At 38.0% G+C, this 21,173-nt stretch overlaps 1 protein-coding gene across 1 annotated transcript in view; it reads left to right on the top strand.

Moving 5' to 3' along the window:
* The first annotated feature begins 1,029 nt into the window (after positions 1–1,029).
* The window catches only part of LOC150091658 (uncharacterized), an 89,212-nt gene continuing 69,068 nt past the window's right edge, over positions 1,030–21,173 (top strand). The window contains exon 1 of the mRNA XM_090369153.1: positions 1,030–1,160. Within this exon, the coding sequence (XP_090225279.1) occupies positions 1,133–1,160 (28 nt within the window). The 5' untranslated portion in view covers positions 1,030–1,132. The remainder of the gene's footprint in view (positions 1,161–21,173) is intronic.

Below are 21,173 nucleotides of genomic sequence, written 5' to 3'. Positions count from 1 at the left end.
ATGGGGCTCCCCCACATTACACCAATGACGTCCGCCAACACCTAAACATTACATTTGGACAGCATTGGATAGGTCGTGGTGGTCCGGTTCATTGGCCTGCTAGATCGCCAGACCTCTTCGGCTGGGGTCAAATGAAGACATTGGTGTACGAGACCCCCGTTGATTCAGTTGAAGACCTCGTCGCTCGCATCTCTGTAGCTGTCGGGGAGATTCGAGACACGCCAGGAATCTTCCAGAACGTTAGGGATTCCATGCGGCGGCGCTGTGAAGCCTGTGTGACTGCTTCTGGTCGAACTTTCGAACACCTTCTGTAGCATGGCTTTTTGCCAATGTAAAACTTGTCATTAAAATGATATCTGTTACACTAACGAGTTGCTGTTTCTGTTCTTTTTGTTTTCTTCTTTGTTCACGCGACCTCCCGCATGACGAAGGCATTTCGGACCCTGCAATGCTATGTGATTCCGATTCGTCTTTGTGCCCCCTACACCTCCTGCAAGTTTGCCGCACTGGTAGTGAATCACCCTGTATAAAGAATAAAATTATTATATACTGTATATATATATATATATATATATACAGTATATTTTTATATACAGTATTTTTATATATATATTTATATATATAAATATATATATATATATATTTATGTACAGTATTTTCATATATACAGTATAATGTAATTTTTATAATTATATTATTGTAATAACTATCATATAACATACATATTTTTTAATATTAGATATATACGAGTGTACAGTATATACATATGTATATATATATACGCACACAGGGAGAGAATCGGACCTAACAGGCAGAAATTGAGTAGGGGTGCCGCAAAATAAAATAAATTACTTAGGGGTGCCGTTATTAAAAAAAAGTTGAAAGCCACTGCTGTAAACTGTTATAATTTTATTTTGTATATAGTTCTCTCTTCCGCCATTATGTACACTAGAGGACACTTTAAATTATATGACGCCCTTTTAATGTTGTCTCTGAACATGCGTAGTAAGTGTCTGTTTTGAAAGGGAAGATGTACATTGTGTTTTTGACTTACATATTTTGATCCATAATAACTTTTATGTTTGTGTTACTACGTAAAGTATAAAGAAATTATTGATTCCCAGAGAGGGATATGAATTCTGGTGATATGGATGGGAAAGGTAATTTTATTTGAAATTTTTATTGTATATTGTATTCATTAATTTTAACAAAGAGTCGTTTTCGTGATGAAACTAGTCTGTTCCGAATTGTTTTCAAAATCTGATTTAGTCGAAGGCATTCCATCGATAAATTTCAAATTAAATCATACATAATTGGAATTGATAGCAGTTATAGTAATCGTCATTAAACAGTTATTATTTTTTTCGTATATTCTGTTTCGCATTCTTACCACTTTAGCTCAGGTAACTAGTGTTTACCTTGTCGATGTGAAGTTTGGTATGGTTATATTTTGGAATGTGTAATATATGATTTTTGTGGTGGGCATACCACTAAGCTGAAATTGGTATGAAACAAGTTGATTGCGCGGTATCAAATGAAGCAAGTAAATCAACTTGTATGGATGACTGTTTAAATTAGCTATAATAATTTCTTAAAGAATATATGTTTTAAGTAATTCATTTTAAAATTATTTACTTATTTTTGAATATTGAAAATTAACTTTATTTTTCTGCGAGTAGATAGTTTTAGTTTGTTTAATTGTAAGTACCAGTAGAAATTCTATTTTTTACTGGCACCTGCAAACAAGCTATTCCTATCACAAATGAATGACCCAAAAAATTAGCAGAGATAATTAGTTATAGCACTCAACCTCATATGGTTTTCATTAATGTGTATTGTGTAAAATATCTCTTTAAACATTGCATTACTTTGAGGGCATCTGCCCTCAAGCTCTCATAGATGCCCATCAGAATGCTAAGTTGATGCCTAATCTCTCGCGCCTCCGTAGCCAGGTGGGAAGGAGCAGCAGTGCGTAGCACACGCTTCTTGATTAGACCGGGGTTCGAGCCCGTCACCACCAAATACGGAGGATGCGGAAAGGTCAGAGAATGACCACCGCATATGCCGGAGCAATATGGCCTTAGTTGCTAATGCTCCTAAAAACCAAATAACAAAAAATAACAACAGCCTAATTTCTAGACACTGCACCTGGCACACACAAAGACATCCTTCTTGATTAGATCAAGATTCGACTGTTGATGATCCTGCTCAGATAGCAAACTAACTGAATGAGTATTTTGCATCTACATTCACACATGAGTTATTAAGGAAGGAAAATGCCAGAAGGTTATTAAATTGTAGCAGGGTGCTTAATGATTTTGTAATAACTGAGAGCAAAGTGGAGGAGAAATTGTTGAAGTTAAACATAAGAAAGGCACCTGGGGTGGATGGGATCTATCCAATTATATATTAGGAGGTGGCAAAGGAACTAAGCAAACCCTTAGCCATAATTATGAGAGTATCCTTGGACTCGGGGGAGATCCCCATGGACTGGAGATGTGCAAATGTATCCCCAATTCACAAAGGTGTATCGAAGGGTGACACGAGTAATTACACACCAGTTAGTTTAACTTCTGTTCCGGGTAAAATAATGGAGTCACTGATTAAAGATGCATTGCAGGATCATCTAGACAAGGCTGCAGCAATAATTCAGACACATCATGGTTTGTTAAGGGAAAGTCTTGTCTGACAAATTTGATTGGATGCTATGATATTGTTACAAAGGAACTGGATGCAAAAGATAATTTTGATATCATATAATTGGATTTCAGGAGAGCTTTTGACACTGTTGCACATGGAATACCACACAGCAGTATGGTATTAAGGGTAAGTTGCTACAATGGATAAAAGGGTGGTAATCAATGGCCCTGCTCTTTGTGGACTAATGTTATTAGTGGAGTTGCCTAGGGCTCAGTGTTGGGCCCACTGCTGTTTTGTATATTTATCAATGATATCGATGAAGGTATATCAGGCTTAGTGTCGAAGTTTGCAGATGATACAAAGGTTGGCAAGGTTGTTAATGACACTAAAGACAGTATGCTACTGCAACAAGATCTAGAAAATTTGGGCAGATGGGCTGAGAAGTGGCAACTGAAGTTTAACATTGACAATGGGTATATGGGATGTGTTAGAGTAATTAAGAATAAGAATAGGTGCATGTATACTTGCATTTATACCAATGCTAGAAGTATAGTAAATAAATTTGATGAATTTGAAGTGTTGGTCAAGACATCAAAGGCGGATATTGTTGGGATATCAGAGACGTGGTGTCACACAGATATAAGGAATGCCAAACTGGAATTTGGGGAGTACAATGTGTACAGAAAGGATAGACAGGATAGGAAGGGAGGAGGTGTTATGTTGTTAATAAAGAAAAACATAAAATCAAAAGAAGTGCATCCAGTTGATATAGATGAACAGTGCACCGTTGAGTCAGTTTGGTGTGACATAAGCACAGCGAAAGCAAAAATTAGAGTAGGAGTGTGTTATAGGCCTAATGACTTGAATGGGTACAATGAACAATTGTACAGAGAAATAGAGTGGGCTAGTAAATCGGAATGTCTTATAATGGGGTATTTTAACTTCCCAGATATTGACTGGAACTTGTGGTTGGGCACTCACACACTAGTCAGACTTTTGTGGATTTATTGGATGATTGTTTTCTGCAGCAGCATGTTCGAGAGGCAACCAGAGAAAGTAATACTCTTGATCTGGTTTTTTTTTTTTTTTTTTTTTTTATGTGTACTCCAAACACGAGAGGTATTAGAACCTAGAGTACTTAGTACCGTGCTTGGGTTATGCATGGGTTGAAGGAGAAGTATGGGAGGGTGGGGGGTGCCGGAAACTTTGCTCTAGAGACTAAACATGGGTTTCACCACTTCAAGCCTCCAATAAGCAAAGTGGTGGTATTTCACCGGTTGATGAAAGTCATCTACCACCTGAAAGTTTATCAGCAATGATCATTCATGTATTAGGAATTTGCAGATAAAAGAACCACTAGGTGGCAGTGATCACAGTGTACTGACGTGGGATTTACTTAAAGATTTAATTACCATCAGGGGTAAAGGAAAGGGTTTTTGCTTCCGTAAAGGCGAGTACAGTAGTCTCCGACAGTTTTTAAATTCTGTACAGTGGGATCAACTGACGATGTTACCAACAGTAAATTCTAAGTGGGAAGCATTCAAGGAATTAATTGTGGAAGCTACTAAAAGTTTCATACCTATTAAGAAATATTGTTCAAGGTTTAGGCCTAAATGGTTGTCAAATGAACTAATGAGACTCGTAACAGAGAAGAAAAATGCATGGGATGCATATAAATTATCAAGCAACTCAGAAGCCTATGGCAGATATAAGTTAATCTGTAATCAGGTCACAAAGGAGGTTCAGCAGACGAAGGCAGATTACGAGAAATCCTTGGCAAAAGATGCTAAGAAAAACAGCAAGGATTTCTTTACTTATATAAACTCTAAAAGGAAGGGGATGAATCTGATTGGTCCACTTGACATCGATGGTTCGACTGTTGATGATCCTGCTCAGATAGCAAACAAACTGAATGAGTATTTTGCATCTACATTCACACGTGAGGAATTATTAAGGTTTGAAAATGGCAGAAGGTTATAAAATTGTAGCAAGATACTTAATGATTTTGTAATAACTGAGAGCAAAGTGGAAGAGAAATTGTTGAAGTTAAACGTAAGAAAAGCACCTGGGGTGGATGGGATTTATCCAGTTATATTAAAGGAGGCGGCAAAGTAACTAAGCAAACCCTTAGCCATAATTATGAGAGCATCCTTGGACTCAGGGGAGGTTCCCACGGACTGGAGTTGTGCAAATGTATCCCCAATTCACAAAGGGGGATCGAAGGGTGACACAAGTAATTACAGACCAGTTAGTTTAACTTCTGTTCCGGGTAAAATAATGGAGTCGCTGGTTAAAGATGCATTGCAGGATCATCTAGACAAGACTGCAGCAATAATTCAGACACAGCATGGGTTTGTTAAGGGAAAGTCTTGTCTGACAAATTTGATAGGATATTATGATGTGGTTACAAAGGAACTGGATGCGAAAAATAATTTTGATATATATTTGGATTTCAGGAAAGCTTTTGACACTGTTGCGCATGGAAGACTGTTGTACAAATTGGAGCAGAATGGTATTAAGGGTAAGTTGCTACAATGGATAAAAGGATGGTTAAGTGCTAGAAGACAGAGGGTGGTAATCAATGGGTGTTGCTCTTCTTGGACTAATGTTATTAGTGGAGTCCCACAGGGTTCGGTGTTAGGTCCACTGTTGTTTTGTATATTTATCAATAATATTGATGAAGGTATATCAGGCTTAATGTCTAAGTTTGCAGATGATACAAAGGTTGGCAGCGTTGTTAATGACAGTAATGGCAGTGTGCTACTGCCATTACTGTCATTAACAGCAGATCTAGAAAATTTGGGAGAAGTGGCAACTGAAGTTTAACTTTGACAAATGCAAAGAACTGCATATGGGTAGAAGTAACCCCAGAGAAACGTACCAACTGTGTGGTACTACACTTAAGGTGGTAGAAAATGAAAAAGTCCTGGGAGTTATTGTGCAGGCAGATATGAAGTTTTCTGAGCAATGCAGACAGGCTGCCAGGGCAGGTCATGGGGTTTTGTCAATGATATATAGGAATTTTGCTAGCAGGGAAAAGGAAGTGATTATCCCTCTGTATAAGGCAATGGTCAGGCCACGCCTTGAGTACTGCGTACAGGTCTGGAGGCCTCATTTTAGGAAGGATGTAGATTTACTTGAGCGTGTACAGAGAATGGCAACAAGATTGGTGAGGGGAATGAAGGGATCCTCTTACCAAGAGAGGCTTAAGTTCTGCAAATTGCAGTGGCTGGAGACTAGGCACCTGCGGGTGACCTGATTGAGGTATATAAGGCCTTGAATGGGTTGAACACGCTGAATTCTGATGGGATCCTTCCACTTGTTCAGATTACGAACCTAAGGGGCATAAATTCAAATTAAGAAAAGACAGATGTAGAATAGATGTGCGGAAATTTGCCTTTAGCCAGCGGGTGGTTAATTGCTGGAACAAACTTCCATCTGTCGTTGTGGAAGTTGATAGGTTGAATAAATTTAAGGAGGAACTGGACAGGCATTTGGAGGGAATGGTGTTTTTTTTTTGGCTGATGCTGCATAAGCTCATACATTTGCTTTCTTGCATCACATGCCACCACCACTACCACTACTACTACTACAAATGCAAAGTACTGCATGTGGGTAGAAGTAACCCCAGAGGAACGTACCAATGTGTGGTACTACACTTAGGTTGGAGAAAATGAAAAAGACCTGGGAGTAATTGTGCAGTCAGATATGAAGTTTTCTGAGCAATGCAGACAGGCTGCAAGAGTAGGTTATGATGTTTTGTCAATGATGTACAAGAATTTTACTAGCAAGGAAAAGGTGATTATCCCTTTGTATAAGGCAATGGTCAGGCCAAGCCCTGAGTACTGCATACAGGTCTGGAGGCCTCATTTTAGGAAGGATGTAGATTTGCTTGAGCGTGTACAGAGAAGGGCAACAAGATGGGTGAGGGGAATGAAGGGATCCTCTTACCAAGAGAGACTTAAGTTCTGCAAATTGCAGCAGCTGGAGACTAGGCACCTGTGAGGTGATCTGATTGAGGTGTATAAGGCCTTGAATGGGTTGAGCACGCTGAATTCTGATTGGATTCTTCCACTTGCTCAGATTACGAATGTAAGGGGGTATAAATTTAAATTGAGGAAAGACAGTTGTAGAATAGATGTGCGGAAATTTGCCTTTAACCAGCGGGTTGTTAATTGCTGGAAGAAACTTCCATCTGTCATTGTGGAAGTTGAGAGCTTAAATAAATTCAAGGAAGAACTGGACAGACATTTAGAGGAATCGTTGGGTGATTTTTTTTTTTTTTTTTTTTGGCTCATGCTAGCTTTCTTGCATCACATTCCTCTATTACTTTTAAATACTCTTTAGCTTGCTTATAGTTTTTGAATTTACTTTAGCTTACATAATTTTTTTGCATATGCTTCCACCCTGGTAATATGCAGTTATTCATAGGATAATTGTGTTTAAACTTGGGGAGGGAAATAAAGCACCTTATTTTTAAACAGAGGGTATTAGACGGTGTGCAGGTCCTTTTTTTTTTTTTTTCTTTTTCTTATATGTAAATTTATCCACTGCTGCAAACTCACTTTATCTTAAATTGGGCATTATGTTGACAGATACATTTTGTATATGCAATGGCACCACGTAGCCTAGAAACAGCTATGATCTTTACTCCTTAGAGGTAAAATCATAGTTCAAAGATGCCTAATCAGCACATCAGTTTAGTGCCAAAGTGATGTAAGAATCAGATATTACTATTAGTTACCCCTCCCCCATCATAATGATTAGTTGCATGATTGCTGCTGTGCACTTTATACCATGCATAGCAGTAAAGAAACTTGTAATGATTAAATCATTGGCATAGTGTGAACTTGAGGTATACATAATCCAGGAGAATGCCAACGTTTGCATCTGATACTTGACATTGTCATGACAATTATTATTATTTCGTATGGCAAAATGAGGATACATTTGTAACAGGCAATATCAAAAAATATAAATAAAATAAAATAAGCCTAAAAACAATATTTACAGAGAAAATTATAGATAACATTTTGATGAATTCAAATGTAATGTCCAGTTTATTCAGCCAGTTGATAGCATCGTCAATAACACTATGCAGATCTTGGATGAGTCCTTCAAATCTCCTCTTTGGGTACTTCGAGACGACATGCTAGATAGTCTGAGGCACATTGTCACAGTCACAGAATGGGTTTTCAGTTTTTCCCCACTTGTGCAGCCAGAACTTGCATCTTCCGTGACTTGTTTGGATTCTATTCAGGGATATCCATTCCTTTCTTGGTAAGTTGAAACCAGGTACAGCTCTGCATGGATCATTGACTAAACCCAGGTGGTCGGGGTTTGAAGTGGTCCATTCTTCACGCCAGGTCTGATCAGCATTAAAATGTGACTTAATAAGTTTCTCACCTAGCTTCCATGGGGGTTCCTGGATTTCAATATCTTCGGCTTCTGGGGTTTGCAGTCCTGATGTATGGGCAATTGAGGATTTCTGTGGCATTTTTGCCATTCTTTCCACAAAGCTGTTTCTCTTCTTATATGAGGGGGATGGATGTTAGATAACACTGGTAACCATTTTAAAGGTGTTGATTTAATGGTGCCTGATATTGTCCTCATTGTGTCATTCAGTTGGGTATCAACTTTTACAGTGTGTGCACTATTAAGCCATACGGGACAGCAGTATTTTGCAACTGGGTAGACTAAGGCAAGGGCTGATGTTCGTAGCACCGTTGCATTTGCTCCCCAGCCTGTTCCACTGAGTTTGTGCAAGATGTTATTCCTAGTTTTTATCTTTGCTGCAATATTACAAAGGTGTTGTTTATACGTCAGTGTTCAGTCCATTGTGATTCCCAGATATTTTGGGCAGGGGTTGTATTTCAGTCATTGGTCTTTATATTCCACTTGAGGCATATAATTAGCCCTTTGATTATCCAGATGAAAGCAGATAACTTTGGTTTTATTTAAGTTAGGTTTAAGTCGCCATGTATGAAAATATTTATTCAGGTTATGAAGATCCTTTGTGAGTACAATTTCGGCTGTTTCGAAGTCAGTAGACTGGGCAGTCAGAGCTATGTCATCTGCGTCCATGAATTTCCTAGAAGCAGTTGCTGGAAGATCTGCAGTAAAGATATTAAATAATAATGGAGCAAGAACTGATCTCTGTGACTGATTGTCATGACTGTGTAGCTGAGATTACTAGCATGCATAGAAGTGTTTCAAACGGTGCAGAGATGTGTTCATAAACCCATGCATATTTCTTAGTGTGAGACAGCTAATTGTCAGCACAGAATTTTTTGTAGTACAAATTCTTGAATTGGCTGTGGTTCGAGCTTGTGTGATTGCTAAATATGATTAACAATAATATTCTTGGGAAATAACTGGTTGTAAACTCCTCTGACCATGCAGGAGCATAACCAAAAAACTTGTACTGTATCTCATCATTTGCACAGATGGAACTTGATTATGAAAGTTTGTGTACTGAAAGTGCTGTGGTTGATAAAAGATTTAACTGCATGCACAATAATTCGCCTGCAAATTTTGGGATATACTATTTTCACATGTGCTATTTGAAATTTGAATCATCTCTATCTTTACAATGTTCAAAATGGCACTGCTAGCTAATAGTTAACCATAAAATTAAAGGAAACTTGCTGGCAAATGTTTGGTATTGGAGACTCACATACATGATATTGTATTCAATACTTTTCTTTTATAACAATATCAGTTATGTAAGTGAATCACTGTTTCTGACTTTTATACATGGGGCACAAAGGATAAGATATAGTACTCTTGTATCTTGCTGTTAAAATGAGCATTTTATGTGGGGGATAATAGTATTTCTCACATATGCAATTATGTAAGTCAGAAACTGTGATTTTAGCATAAGTAGAGGCATATAATGTAAGAAAGCAAGCTTCAATAGCATCAGCCAAAAAAAAAAAAAAACTTTCCCATTTCACCTATCCATTCACTCCAAATGCTTGTCTAGCTAAAGGCAAATTTCTGCACATCTGTTCTACAATTGTCTTTCCCAAATCTGAATTTGTCCACTCAGGTGAATAATCTGAGCAAGAGGAAGAATTCCATCAGCATTGCACTTGCTCAAACCATTCAAGGCCTTATACAACTTACTTAGATTATCTTGCAGTTGCCTAGTCTCCAGTTTGCTGCAATTTGCAGAACTTAAACCTTTCTTGGTAACAGCAACCCTTTGTCCCACTCACCAATCTCATTGCCCTTCTCTGTTCCCATTCCAGCAGCTCTGCATCCTTCCTAAAATGAAGCTTCTAGCCCTCTATGCAGTATGCAAGGTGTGGCCTGACCAATGCCTTATACAAAGGGACAGTCACTTCCTTATCCCTGCTAGCAAAATTCCTGTATATCATTGACAAGACACCATGAGCTACTCTTGCAGCCTGTCTGCACTGCTTGGAAAACTTCATATCTGACTGCACAATTACCCCGAGGTCCTTTTCATGCTCCATTACCCTGAGTATAGTACTACCCAGTTGGTAAGTTACTCTGGTGTTACTGCTACTCATATGGAGTATTTATATTTGTCAATTTTAAACCTCAGTTGCCACCTCTCAGCCCATCTACTCAACTTTTCCAGATCCTGTTGCAGTAGTGTACTCTCATTACTGTCATTAACAACCCTGCCAACCTTCGTATCGTCTGCAAATGGAGACATTAATCCTGATATACCTTCATCAATATCATTGATAAATACAGAAAACAATATGACCAATACAGTTATGTAATTAATTATTATTATTAATAACCATTTGGTGCAAGGAAGCCGAGGCTTATGCTGCACCAGGAAAAAATTCCCGAGTTACCCTGAGAGAGAGAGAGAGAGAGAGAGAGAGAGAGAGAGAGAGAGAGAGAGAGAGAGAGAGAGAGAGAGAGAGAGAGAGAGAGAGAGAGAGAGAGAGAGTGTGTGTGTGTGTGTGTCAGTCAAAAGTAGAAGGGAATCACCAAGAAAGAGAAGAATGATGATATTCAGCTCAGGACCCTGGGTGTGCCAAGCCCATACTCACCAGATGTGACCCCCCCCCCCCCCCCGAGGTTGAAGTACTATATTTAATATCAAACAAGTTCAAACATAACTCTCACATGCACTTTTGCCAATCGCTGCTTAACTTCTTTTACCCTTTCACGGCAGATGTATTTTTAACTAAATTTCATATCACCCTGTTTACTTCCACCCAGTGATTCTTTTATCTGCAGATTCTTAATGCATTAATAATCACTACTGATAATCAGATCAAGAGTGTTACTCTCTCTCCTGTTGCCTCTCTAACATGCTGCTATAGAAAAGTCTTCCAATACCTCATGAACAAGGGAGTATTCAAATGCTAGTCAGATTTTTCAGCTCCAAAAAACAAATTTTTTGAAGAATTTTGCTGTTTTATTGACCTAACTGCCATATTAAATCATACTCTATAAATAGCTTTATAGTCCTAGTCATGCTCATTATTTTCTTTTTTTAATTTAAGTAGAGATTTTGTAGATTATTGCTTAATATATGTAGAACCTTTGTATTGTTTGAATATTCCACGATTGTTTTAGTTGTAGAGTGAGTGGTAGGGGAATTCAAATTTTTTGAATTGTGGTAAATAGGTAACTCTAAAGTTTGAATCACTTAGGTTGGCTTTTGTTGGATTATTTTGTCATATATTATAATTAACTTAACTTTCAAGCATAATGTTATAGTCTGATACATATAACGCAAACTTAGTAGCGTGGTAATATTGCTGCATAACTGGTCTATCAATAAGAACATTCAAATTTTAAATTATATAATTACTAATGTATACTTCATAACATAACTAGTGTATAGTGTTATTATTGCATTAGATATATATTTTTAGTTATTTTGAATTTGAATGAAAATCATGCCTCAGGCCAGAGCATCAAAGCAAAGGACTCAATCTAGTGGGAGTGCTGTCTCTGCGGAGAACTGAGGGGGAGGGGCCAGCTGTCCTCCAAACCATGGCCTTTTGTGATGTATGGCTTGTTTGATGTTTGCAGAGCTATTAGGAATGGGACACAATATTGTCAAGGGAATGTCTTTGTGTGCGTGCTTGCTGTAAGGAATGTGAGGATATTAGGTGCAAACTCAGCATTCTTATGAGCTTTTACGACAGCTTGAATTGCAGGGTTGGATGCCCTTCAAGGAATTAAATTGAGGGTCCATCAAGCTCTCAGCTGCCCACATCAATGCCAGTGCTTGCATTTTATCATCAGGCAACACAGTGGCAACCTCAAGGCAGAATGTGCTGGTCCCACAGGACCAGCACATTCTACAACAATTGTTGTCAGCAACTCAGTTGTCAGGGGAAACTGGAAATATATTATGCTAAAAGGATAGATGGATTACAACTAGGGTATGTCTGCAAGGGGCAAAAGATAATGTTTACACATTGGCACTAATGACATTAAGAGAAGAAGATCTTCAGTCCTACGTAACAAGTACAGGGCAACATTAAAAAACAAGTAAGGACTTAATTTGAAAGTGTCTGCAATTCTGGCCAGACACGATAGGAGGGAGTATATGGTCAGTGACTGACAGTGTCTTGTCAGAGTCATTTCGGCCCTGGGGAGATTTTGCAAGGCTCATGGAGTAGAATTTTTTCTTAATGTGGTCTGTGCTTTTTAACAGGAGAGACAACTTCTACAAGGATGACATACACTTAAATAGAAAGGGTACAAGAATATTTGCTGATGCTATTGAGGCAGTGTTAGCTGCGTAGGAAAGCTGCTCGCTTGGGGGGGATACACAGATTAATAGATTTAACAATAGCTGTAGGCAGAGGTGAAAGTGATTCTTCAACAGCTTCTATTGGAATAAGCAGCAATGTTGAAAGCAATGTGCTGGGGATTTCAAAAACTGCTGGGAGCTGACATGAAACAAGTAAATACATGGGCTGTGTTAGGGTAACTAAGAGTAAGAACTGGAGCATGTACACTGAAAGGACAGAATTCATGGGGTTCCCGAGCAGTGTGATGCTTTCATCCCTCTCACTAGTTGATAAGCCCACCGCTTGGCAGGTATATAGGTTTACTGCATCCCTGCATTTACATAGACAGTAATTCAATTTCAGTATGGATAAACTTTGAGTTAACTGACTTTGAAAGAGGGATGATAGTGGGTGCCTGATGCATGTGTCACTATCATGGAGGTGGTACAGAAATTGCACTATTCGAACTGTATCAAGAATGTATGCTGTTTTTGGAATAGCATCTCATTATGGACAGTGCTGTGAGCAGAGAAAGGTGATGGATGAATGTGGCCATCCCGTTTACAGTAATTTCGAGCAGATGGAAGAGTGCATATCTGGCAGAAATCGCATAAAGCTATGCACCCATCATGGCAACAAGGAACTGTTCAGGCAGGTGGACAGTCAGTAATTTTGCTGCGTGTTCAACTGGCACAAGTTGGGACCTCCGGTACATCTAGACACATCTCTGAACAGTTCCGGTTACATGTCCATCCTTGCAGACCATCTGCATCCCTTCATGGTCTTCGTGCACCCACAGGGCAATGGACTCTTCCAGCAGGACAATGCACCTGCCTACAGAGCTATGGTGACTAGAACATGATTAGAAGAGCATTCCGCAGATTTTATCAAAATGTATTGGCCTCCTCATTTGGCCGACATGAACCCTATGGACAGAGCCGGATTAAGGATGAAATAGGCTCCCAGCCATATTTAAATTTGACACCCCTTTAATATATACAGCTAGGTCACGATTAATGCAAGTTCGAATAATGTGATATTCGATTTAGTGCAAATTGTATAATAGGTCACATTTAATGCGAATCAAAAGTAAGTTAATGCGAGGCTAGTGCATGCACAGTTGAGGTTACCATTAGGGTTTTAGTCGCTGCTATTTCAGTCTACACTTGTTTATCTTTGCGTGTGCATGTGCTGCTGCCTGTCGTAATATACATTAGTTTTCCTGATTTGTTTTAATCATTTTAAGAAGTCCCCTTAACAAAATGGACAAAAGGAAGATTCTTTCAGATAAAAATACTAAGAGCACAAAAAAGAAGAGGCTCGTGATTAGATTAGATCAGAAATTTGATGTGTTTGAACAACATGAATGTGGTCATAGCAACTTTAAAATAGGACGAGATGTCTGAATGCCTGAATCTTGGTATGGAATATTATAAAACATGCAGGGAAAATAAAAGAAAAAGGTAAAGTTGCATCAGCTTTTTGTGGTTTGCAAACAAGGAATCTACAAGGAATAGAAGCAAACATTATGCACATTATCTACAAGGAATAGAAGTGTTGCAATGATAGAAGTGGAGGTCGTTTAACTGTATGGATTGGGGATTACAATCAAAAATGCATTCCCTTTAGCATGGCAGCCATTCAGACAAAAGCTTTAAATTTTGTTTAAGAGAGTGAAATAAAATAACGAAGTAGAAGAAATGTTTAATGCAAGTATTTGTTGGTTTGATCGATTTAAAAATTGAGTTCAGGTGCATAATGTTAAAATTACTGGTGAGGCGGCCAGTGCAGATGAGGATGCAGCATCTAAATATCCTGATGTTTTAAAAAAAAATAATCGAAGATGGTGGATACATTGATCAACAAATATTTAACGTGGATGAAACCAGTTTATTTTGGAAAAGAATGCCTTCCAGAACTTAACATTTTCTAAGAAAGAAAAGAAAAAAAATATATTTTGCAAGGAAAGCAACATCGCATTTAAAGTAGTACTGATGTTAGATAATGCCCCAGGTCATCCAACTACACTTGGTTCATTATGTGAAAATGTAAAAATCATTTTTTGCCGTGAAACACATCTTTGTTGCAGCCCATGGATCAAGGGACCATTGCAACATTTAAGGCTTACTACATGAGAAAAACATTTGAACAGGCAATTGTTAAAATTGCAGGAGATGATGTAATTTTCTTAATAGAGTTCTGGAAAAATTATAGCATCAGATATGCAATAGCAAATATTCAGCATGCTTCGCAACAAATAACTGCAAACAACTTGTGTGGAAGTACATTTTGCGTCATTGTGCAAATAGTAGTGGTTTCGAAGAAAAAACTGTTATAGAAGAAATAACAAATATCAAAGAGAACTTGGATTTGTGGATTCGATGAACTAGAAAATTATGTTTGGGAACTGCTCAATTCACACTCAGAAGAATTGACTGATGATGATGAAGCTGACAATGATACCGAAAACGCAATAATGTGCAAGTGAAGGAGTTCACTTTCAAGGAATTCAAAAAGATATCTTTCGAGTTGTAGAAGTTGTGAAGCCAAAAATTATGAATGCTGACTCTAACCTCGATCGAAGCATGCAAATTCTCCGAGATGTGGATAAAAAACTCTGCATCTATCAGTATATGTATGAAGATTTAAAGAAAGAGAAAACAGTTCAGTCTATGCTGCTAGAATATTTCGAAAGACAATAAAGATGTTTTTGTCAGTGTAAGCTTACCTTTAGGAATGATATTTAGAATTTTTTTGTTTTTATTTTGCTTTCTTTAATTACAGTACTCTGTAACAGTAAATTTAAATTTTAAGTACATTCTTTTTATCCTTTACTGCAGTATTTTGTTAATAAACATATAAAAATTTATGTTTAAAATTTTTCATTGCCTATTTCTGTCGAGCTGTAATCAGTTATATTTTACACATGACGAAATTATGACAGCAAGCATGGATGGAAATACGAGAGGATCTCAAAAAGTTCATACCCTTACCTAGAAATAATAGCACTAGAAAGGTGAAACTTCACAGGAACTTTAATCCTTTTCTGTGTACTCTCCATGTATAGTAACACATTTCTCCCATCTTTGGATCAGTTGTTTCAGGCAAAAAGTCTGCACTTTTTGCCTGAAACCATGATTCCACTTCATTGATGACTTCCTGAGAGAAATTAAAGTGTTGTCCATGTAATGGTTTCTTCATTTCTCGAAACAAGAAGTCTGATGGTGCTAGGTCAGGACTATAGGGTGGGTGCTGCAGTAGTTCGAAGCCGCACTTGGCAACAAAATTGGTGGTAACGACGGCCGCGTTAGCTGGTGCATCGTCTGACAGTAGACAGACACCTTTGGTTAACATTCCATGCCTTTTCACCTTCAAAGCATCGCGTAACTTTTCAAAATATTTCTGTAGTATTCTCCAGTAAGTGTGGAACCACGAGATAGGTAATCTGTCAGAATAATCTCTTTTCTGTCCCAAAACATGGACAACATCACTTTCTCTGCAGATGGAGTGGTCTTTGCCTTTTTTGGGAGGTGGGGAGGAGGTGTGCTTCCTCTGCTTTGGCATGTTTTTATTCTCCGGATCATACCGATACACCCAGCATTTGTCACCAATCGATCAAAAAAAAGTTCTCAACATCTGCATTACAGAAATCCAACAGTTAGCGAGAACATTGCATTCGATATTGCTTCTGCAAAGGCATCAGCAATCTTGGAACCCATCATGTGGAGACCTTAGATGTGTGCAGATGGTCATGTAAAATGCTGTTGGCAGACCCATAATTAATTACCACTGCATTTGCAATTAAATAAATTGTCACACGTCTGTCACTCAGCACCAGCTGCTCAACCATTGCAACCGTCTCACTGTCTGTGAATGTTGATGGCCTTCCTTCTCTTCGCTTGTCAAAGACACTTGTACGACTGCACTGGAAATCCCATTTCCACTTTGTTACAGTGTCATAGGATGGACAATTCTGCCCATACACAGCTTTCATTTCTTCGTCAATTTCCTGAGCTTTCTTGCCTTGCAAATGCAGGAACTTAATCACTGCTGAATACTTTACTTTGTCAACCATAGCCTCCTTCCTCAGATTCTGGGCTCCACCTCTAGTGTACGATCACCTACGGGAATAAGATTTGACTTGTTAATTATTGAATATGTAGACAATTATATTAAAAACAGCATTTTCCGAATGATGTTTTATCTAGGTCAGGGTATGAACGTTTTGATAGCCCCTTGTACCTATGGAATGCTTTCGTGAACTAGTGGATTCAGTGCCTCACCATGTGACTGCCCTTATCTGAGCTAAAGGTGGGCCTACCTGTTACTTTGTAGGTATCCCATGATTTCTGTCCACTCAGTGTATACTTGTATGTACACCAATGTAAGGGGTATAGTAAATATTTTTGATGAATTTGAAGTGCAAGTCAAGACATCAAATGTAGACATTGTTGGAATTTCAGAGATGGGGGTGTCACTCACATATAAGGGATGCCGAATTTGAATATGGGGAGTAAAATTTATACAGAAACTACATTGTATAGAGAAAGGATAGACAGGATGAGTGGGAGGTGAAGGGTTATCCTGTTAGTTAAGAAGCACATAAAATCTAAGGTAGTGCATCCAGTTGATATGGGTAGACAGTGCAATGTTTAGTCTGTTTGATGTGACATAAGCACTGGGAAAACAAAAATCAGAATTAGTTTGTTATAGGCCTAATGACTCTGATGAGTACAGAGAAATAGTGGGGATTTTATAACTTTCTAGTTAATATCTGGAAAGTTAAAATCCTCCATTATAAGACATTTTGATTTATGGGCCCATTATTTCTCCTTACAGTTGTTTGTTGTACTCATCAGAATCATTAGGCTTATAACACACTCACACTCTCAATTTTGCTTTTCCAGTGCTTATGTCACCACAAACTGACTCAATGTTGCACTGGCCACCCACCCATGTGAACTTGATGCACTGCCTTAGATTTTGTTTGTTTCCTAACTAACAGCATAACCTCTCCTCCCTTCCTATCCTTTCTGTCCTTTCTGTACACATTGTACTCCCCAAATACAAATTCTACATTCCTTATATCTGAGTGATACCATCTCTGAAACCCCCACAATTGTCTGCATTTGAGGACTTTGACCAGCACTTCAAATTCATCCAATTTATTAACTATGGCCCTAGCATTGATATACATGCACTCATTCTTAATCTTAGTTACCCTAATATAACTCATGTATTTACCTGTTCCATGACGATTCATAGCAGGCCTTGAAATTCTCGACACCTTGCTTTTCAGGGTGCTGCCCATTCCAATAGAAACAGTTCTAGTATCATTTTCATGATTTCATATTATTATGAAATGAATAATGATACTAGCACAGATTAACAATAGTCTGCGGCTATTGTTAATATGTTAGTTTGTGTATTCCCCCCAACTAGCAGTTTTCTGACCCACCTAATGCTGCCTCAGTAGCAACAGCAAATATTCTTGTTCCCTTTCTAATTAAGGATATTTTCCATTCTGGAAGAAGCAGTCTTTCCTGTTAATGTGCACAGACAAAGCTGAGAAAAATTCTACCCCATGAGCCTTGCACAATCTCTCCAGGGCTGAATTAATTGAAAAGGCCCTCATCATATACTCCCTCCTATTGCGCCTGGGCAGAATTGCAAATACTTCCAAATTTAATCTTAACTCGCATCTTTTTCCCAGCTTTGCCCTGTGCTTTTTAATTAAATCCTCAGATCTACTTTTAATATCATTTTGCCGTCGTGTATAAAAATATCACCTTTTGTGCCATTACAAGATGATATCTGCTCCACAACTTTTGCCCCTGGCAGACATATTTGTTATATTCCCCCTATCCTTTTTGCATAACATATTTCCTGTTTCCCTGACAAGAGTAACCAACTCTTAACTCGCATCTTTTTCCCAGCTTTGCCCTGTGCTTTTTAATTAAATCCTCAGATCTACTTTTAATATCATTTGTGCCATCGTGTATAAAAATATCACCTTTTGTGCCATTACAAGATGATATCTGCTCCACAACTTTTGCCCCTGGCAGACATATTTGTCATATTCCTCCTATCCTTTTTGCATAACATATTTCCCGTTTCCCTGACAAGAGTAACCAACAATAGCTGTCTTCTATGGGATCAGTGCTTTCTACCATGGGTTTGCTGCTGTGTTGCCTGATGCTCAAGTGAGTTGGGCAGCTGAGAGCCTGTTGGGGCTCCCATTTTAATACCTTCAAGGGCAACTCTTCAAGCTCTCATAAAGGGTCCCATCAAAATGTTGAGTTGTTGTCGAGTAAGTGATTGAGTTATTAAGTAAGCTTTCACCATTTTTGGTACAGAAATGCCTCAGATGCAGCTGGCCCTCCAAGAATGGTTCAGGCGAGTGACTAAGATCTGATTTATTAGTGGAAATTAATGAGTATAACATGCTTGAGAGCCTCTTAAAAGTAATTACCTTTGGTTGAATTCTCATGAAGGTTACCCCACATGCAACCTTGATCTCCTCTAAAGAGGTAATGACAAAATTGGAACTGCTAAAAATATTGGAGGAGGAAATTGTCATCAAAAAGATGGAGAGGCTGTGCCTACTCGGACAGTCATGTTCACATTTAAAATGCCAGTCTCCCCATATTTATAAAAGCTGGTTACATAAGATGCCATTTTTGACCATAAATTCCCAGTCCATTTGACTTGGCACATTATGGCCTAAGTTGCCAGTGCACCATTAAATGCCAGTCAACCAACCTAGTCCGGTCTGGTACTTTAAATGCCAAAAATTTGGCCACTCAGAGTCTTCAGCAGTTTGGCCATTTGTGCTTCTTGCAGATCAAAGAAAACATGTATATAAGCTATAACATTGAAATGCAAAGCTGCCCTAACCATCATGGTATTCATTCTGCCTTCTCTAAGGATTGCATCCAATGGAAATGAGAAAAGAATATTCAGAAATATAATATAGAGCACAGTGTTGTACCAAGTGGGAAAGAAACACATTGCAATACCTACTAAGTCATGTACATATGCATCAGTTACTCAACTGCTGCACTCAGTAGCAACTCTGACTGACCGTTTAGTCCTTTCAAATATTTTGATATCCAGTTAGGGAAAATCACCCTTCTCCTCATCAAAGGAACAATCTACCTCCATGTATGTTATTGTAAGGAAACAATTTTAAATTTTTTGGCTAGTGGATAATTATTATTGAGAAGTGTTGTGAATATATCTCTAGATAAGAATACTAATCAGCAACCAACAGAACAAACCAAGAGCTCTGAAAGAGGCAATACACATTTATTTCTGATACTATGGACATTGATGAAAAAGAAAATGAAGATGATTCAGTTCTTTCATCCGGAGGATGACATTGATAAGGCAAGCAACTCTTCCCAAAAAAAGAAAAAGCAAAAATATACAGGTGCAAACAAAGTATTTCATGTAAGTAAGCAGACTGACCAGTTAAAAGCAAATGATGCACACAGTGATTCAGTGGGATTCTCATGGACTTTGTGCAAATTTAGATGACTTATGTGATCTCTTAGGTGAATGTTGCAGTATATATACAAGAAACAAACCTGCTACAAGTAACAGGTTTGTATAACAGGTCAAATGCGATATCTATGACAATAAAACAATCACCATTTATAGGAAAGATAGAAATTCCTCTAATATAGCATAAGGAGTAGCACTCTTAAAGAACTCTGTAATTTCCTCTAGACCTACTCCCCTGCAAACATCTTTAGAGGCAGTTGCAGTCTGTATTACCATTGTTATTACAGTAACGTTAGTTTCGTTATATCTGTCATCAAATCATGCATACACCCTTGCTGATTTAGATGACATAGTAAGCAGATACCTATTCCCTTTTTGTATTATGGGTGACTAGAATGGGCATTATCCTCTGTGGGGTTTCTCAGTACCTTGACAGATTGGAAAATTTTTAGATAAGCATAACCTAATGTTAAACACCACTTATCACCCATACTTGCATTTACTATCTGGATCAAACTCTGCTATTGATCTTTCAGTATGCTCTCCAACAATATTTCCTCTCATAGATTGGGCAGTTACTGAAAATCCTCATGGTAGTGACCACTATACGATCATCTGTAATTTCTATACAAGTTTTCCTCTCCAAAGTAACACAACCACCTGTAAATTTGACAAGGCTAACAGGACTAAATACTGAGAAATAACTCATTTAGATACCTCCATCACTGCAATCTACGTGATTAATCCTGCAGTAAGCTATATTATGCAACAAATGATGACAGCAGCTGAATCAACATCCAAAATCCAAAATTTTAATGTGAAGATTCCACATTAAAATCCACATATTTTAATGTGGAATCTTTATTCCACATTAAAATATGTGGAATGAAGTCTGCAGCATTGCTAAAAAAGAAAGGAATAAATACTGGAATCTGTTTTGTAAATATCTAACCACATCTAACCTCCTATCTACAGTTTTAAGAGAGCCAGGTCCAAAGTTTGTCATATAAGACAAGTGAGTAAAAAAGAAGCATTGGTGCATTATGCTTCACCATAAACAAATTCACAGATACTTTTACAATTTTGAAAAAAATCAAATGAATTATTAGTAGATATTTTCTGAGAACTTCTATGATTCTATTTCTGAACTTGTAGAAATTGCCAGTGCATCAGGCTCCTTGCTTTGCCACCCCTGAACCAGCCTTTCATTTGTTAAAAGTCCAGACAGAAAAGTGAAACTGAATTTCAGTACTGCTCTCTAACATTCATACAATCTACCACTTACCA

Source organism: Mastigoproctus giganteus, chromosome 1 (genome assembly GCF_048544385.1).
Source record: "Mastigoproctus giganteus isolate SK-2022 chromosome 1, ASM4854438v1, whole genome shotgun sequence".
NCBI lineage: Eukaryota > Metazoa > Arthropoda > Arachnida > Uropygi > Thelyphonidae > Mastigoproctus > Mastigoproctus giganteus.
The sequence above is the reverse complement of the archived record's forward strand: the minus strand, read 5'-3'. Positions and strand labels throughout refer to the sequence as shown.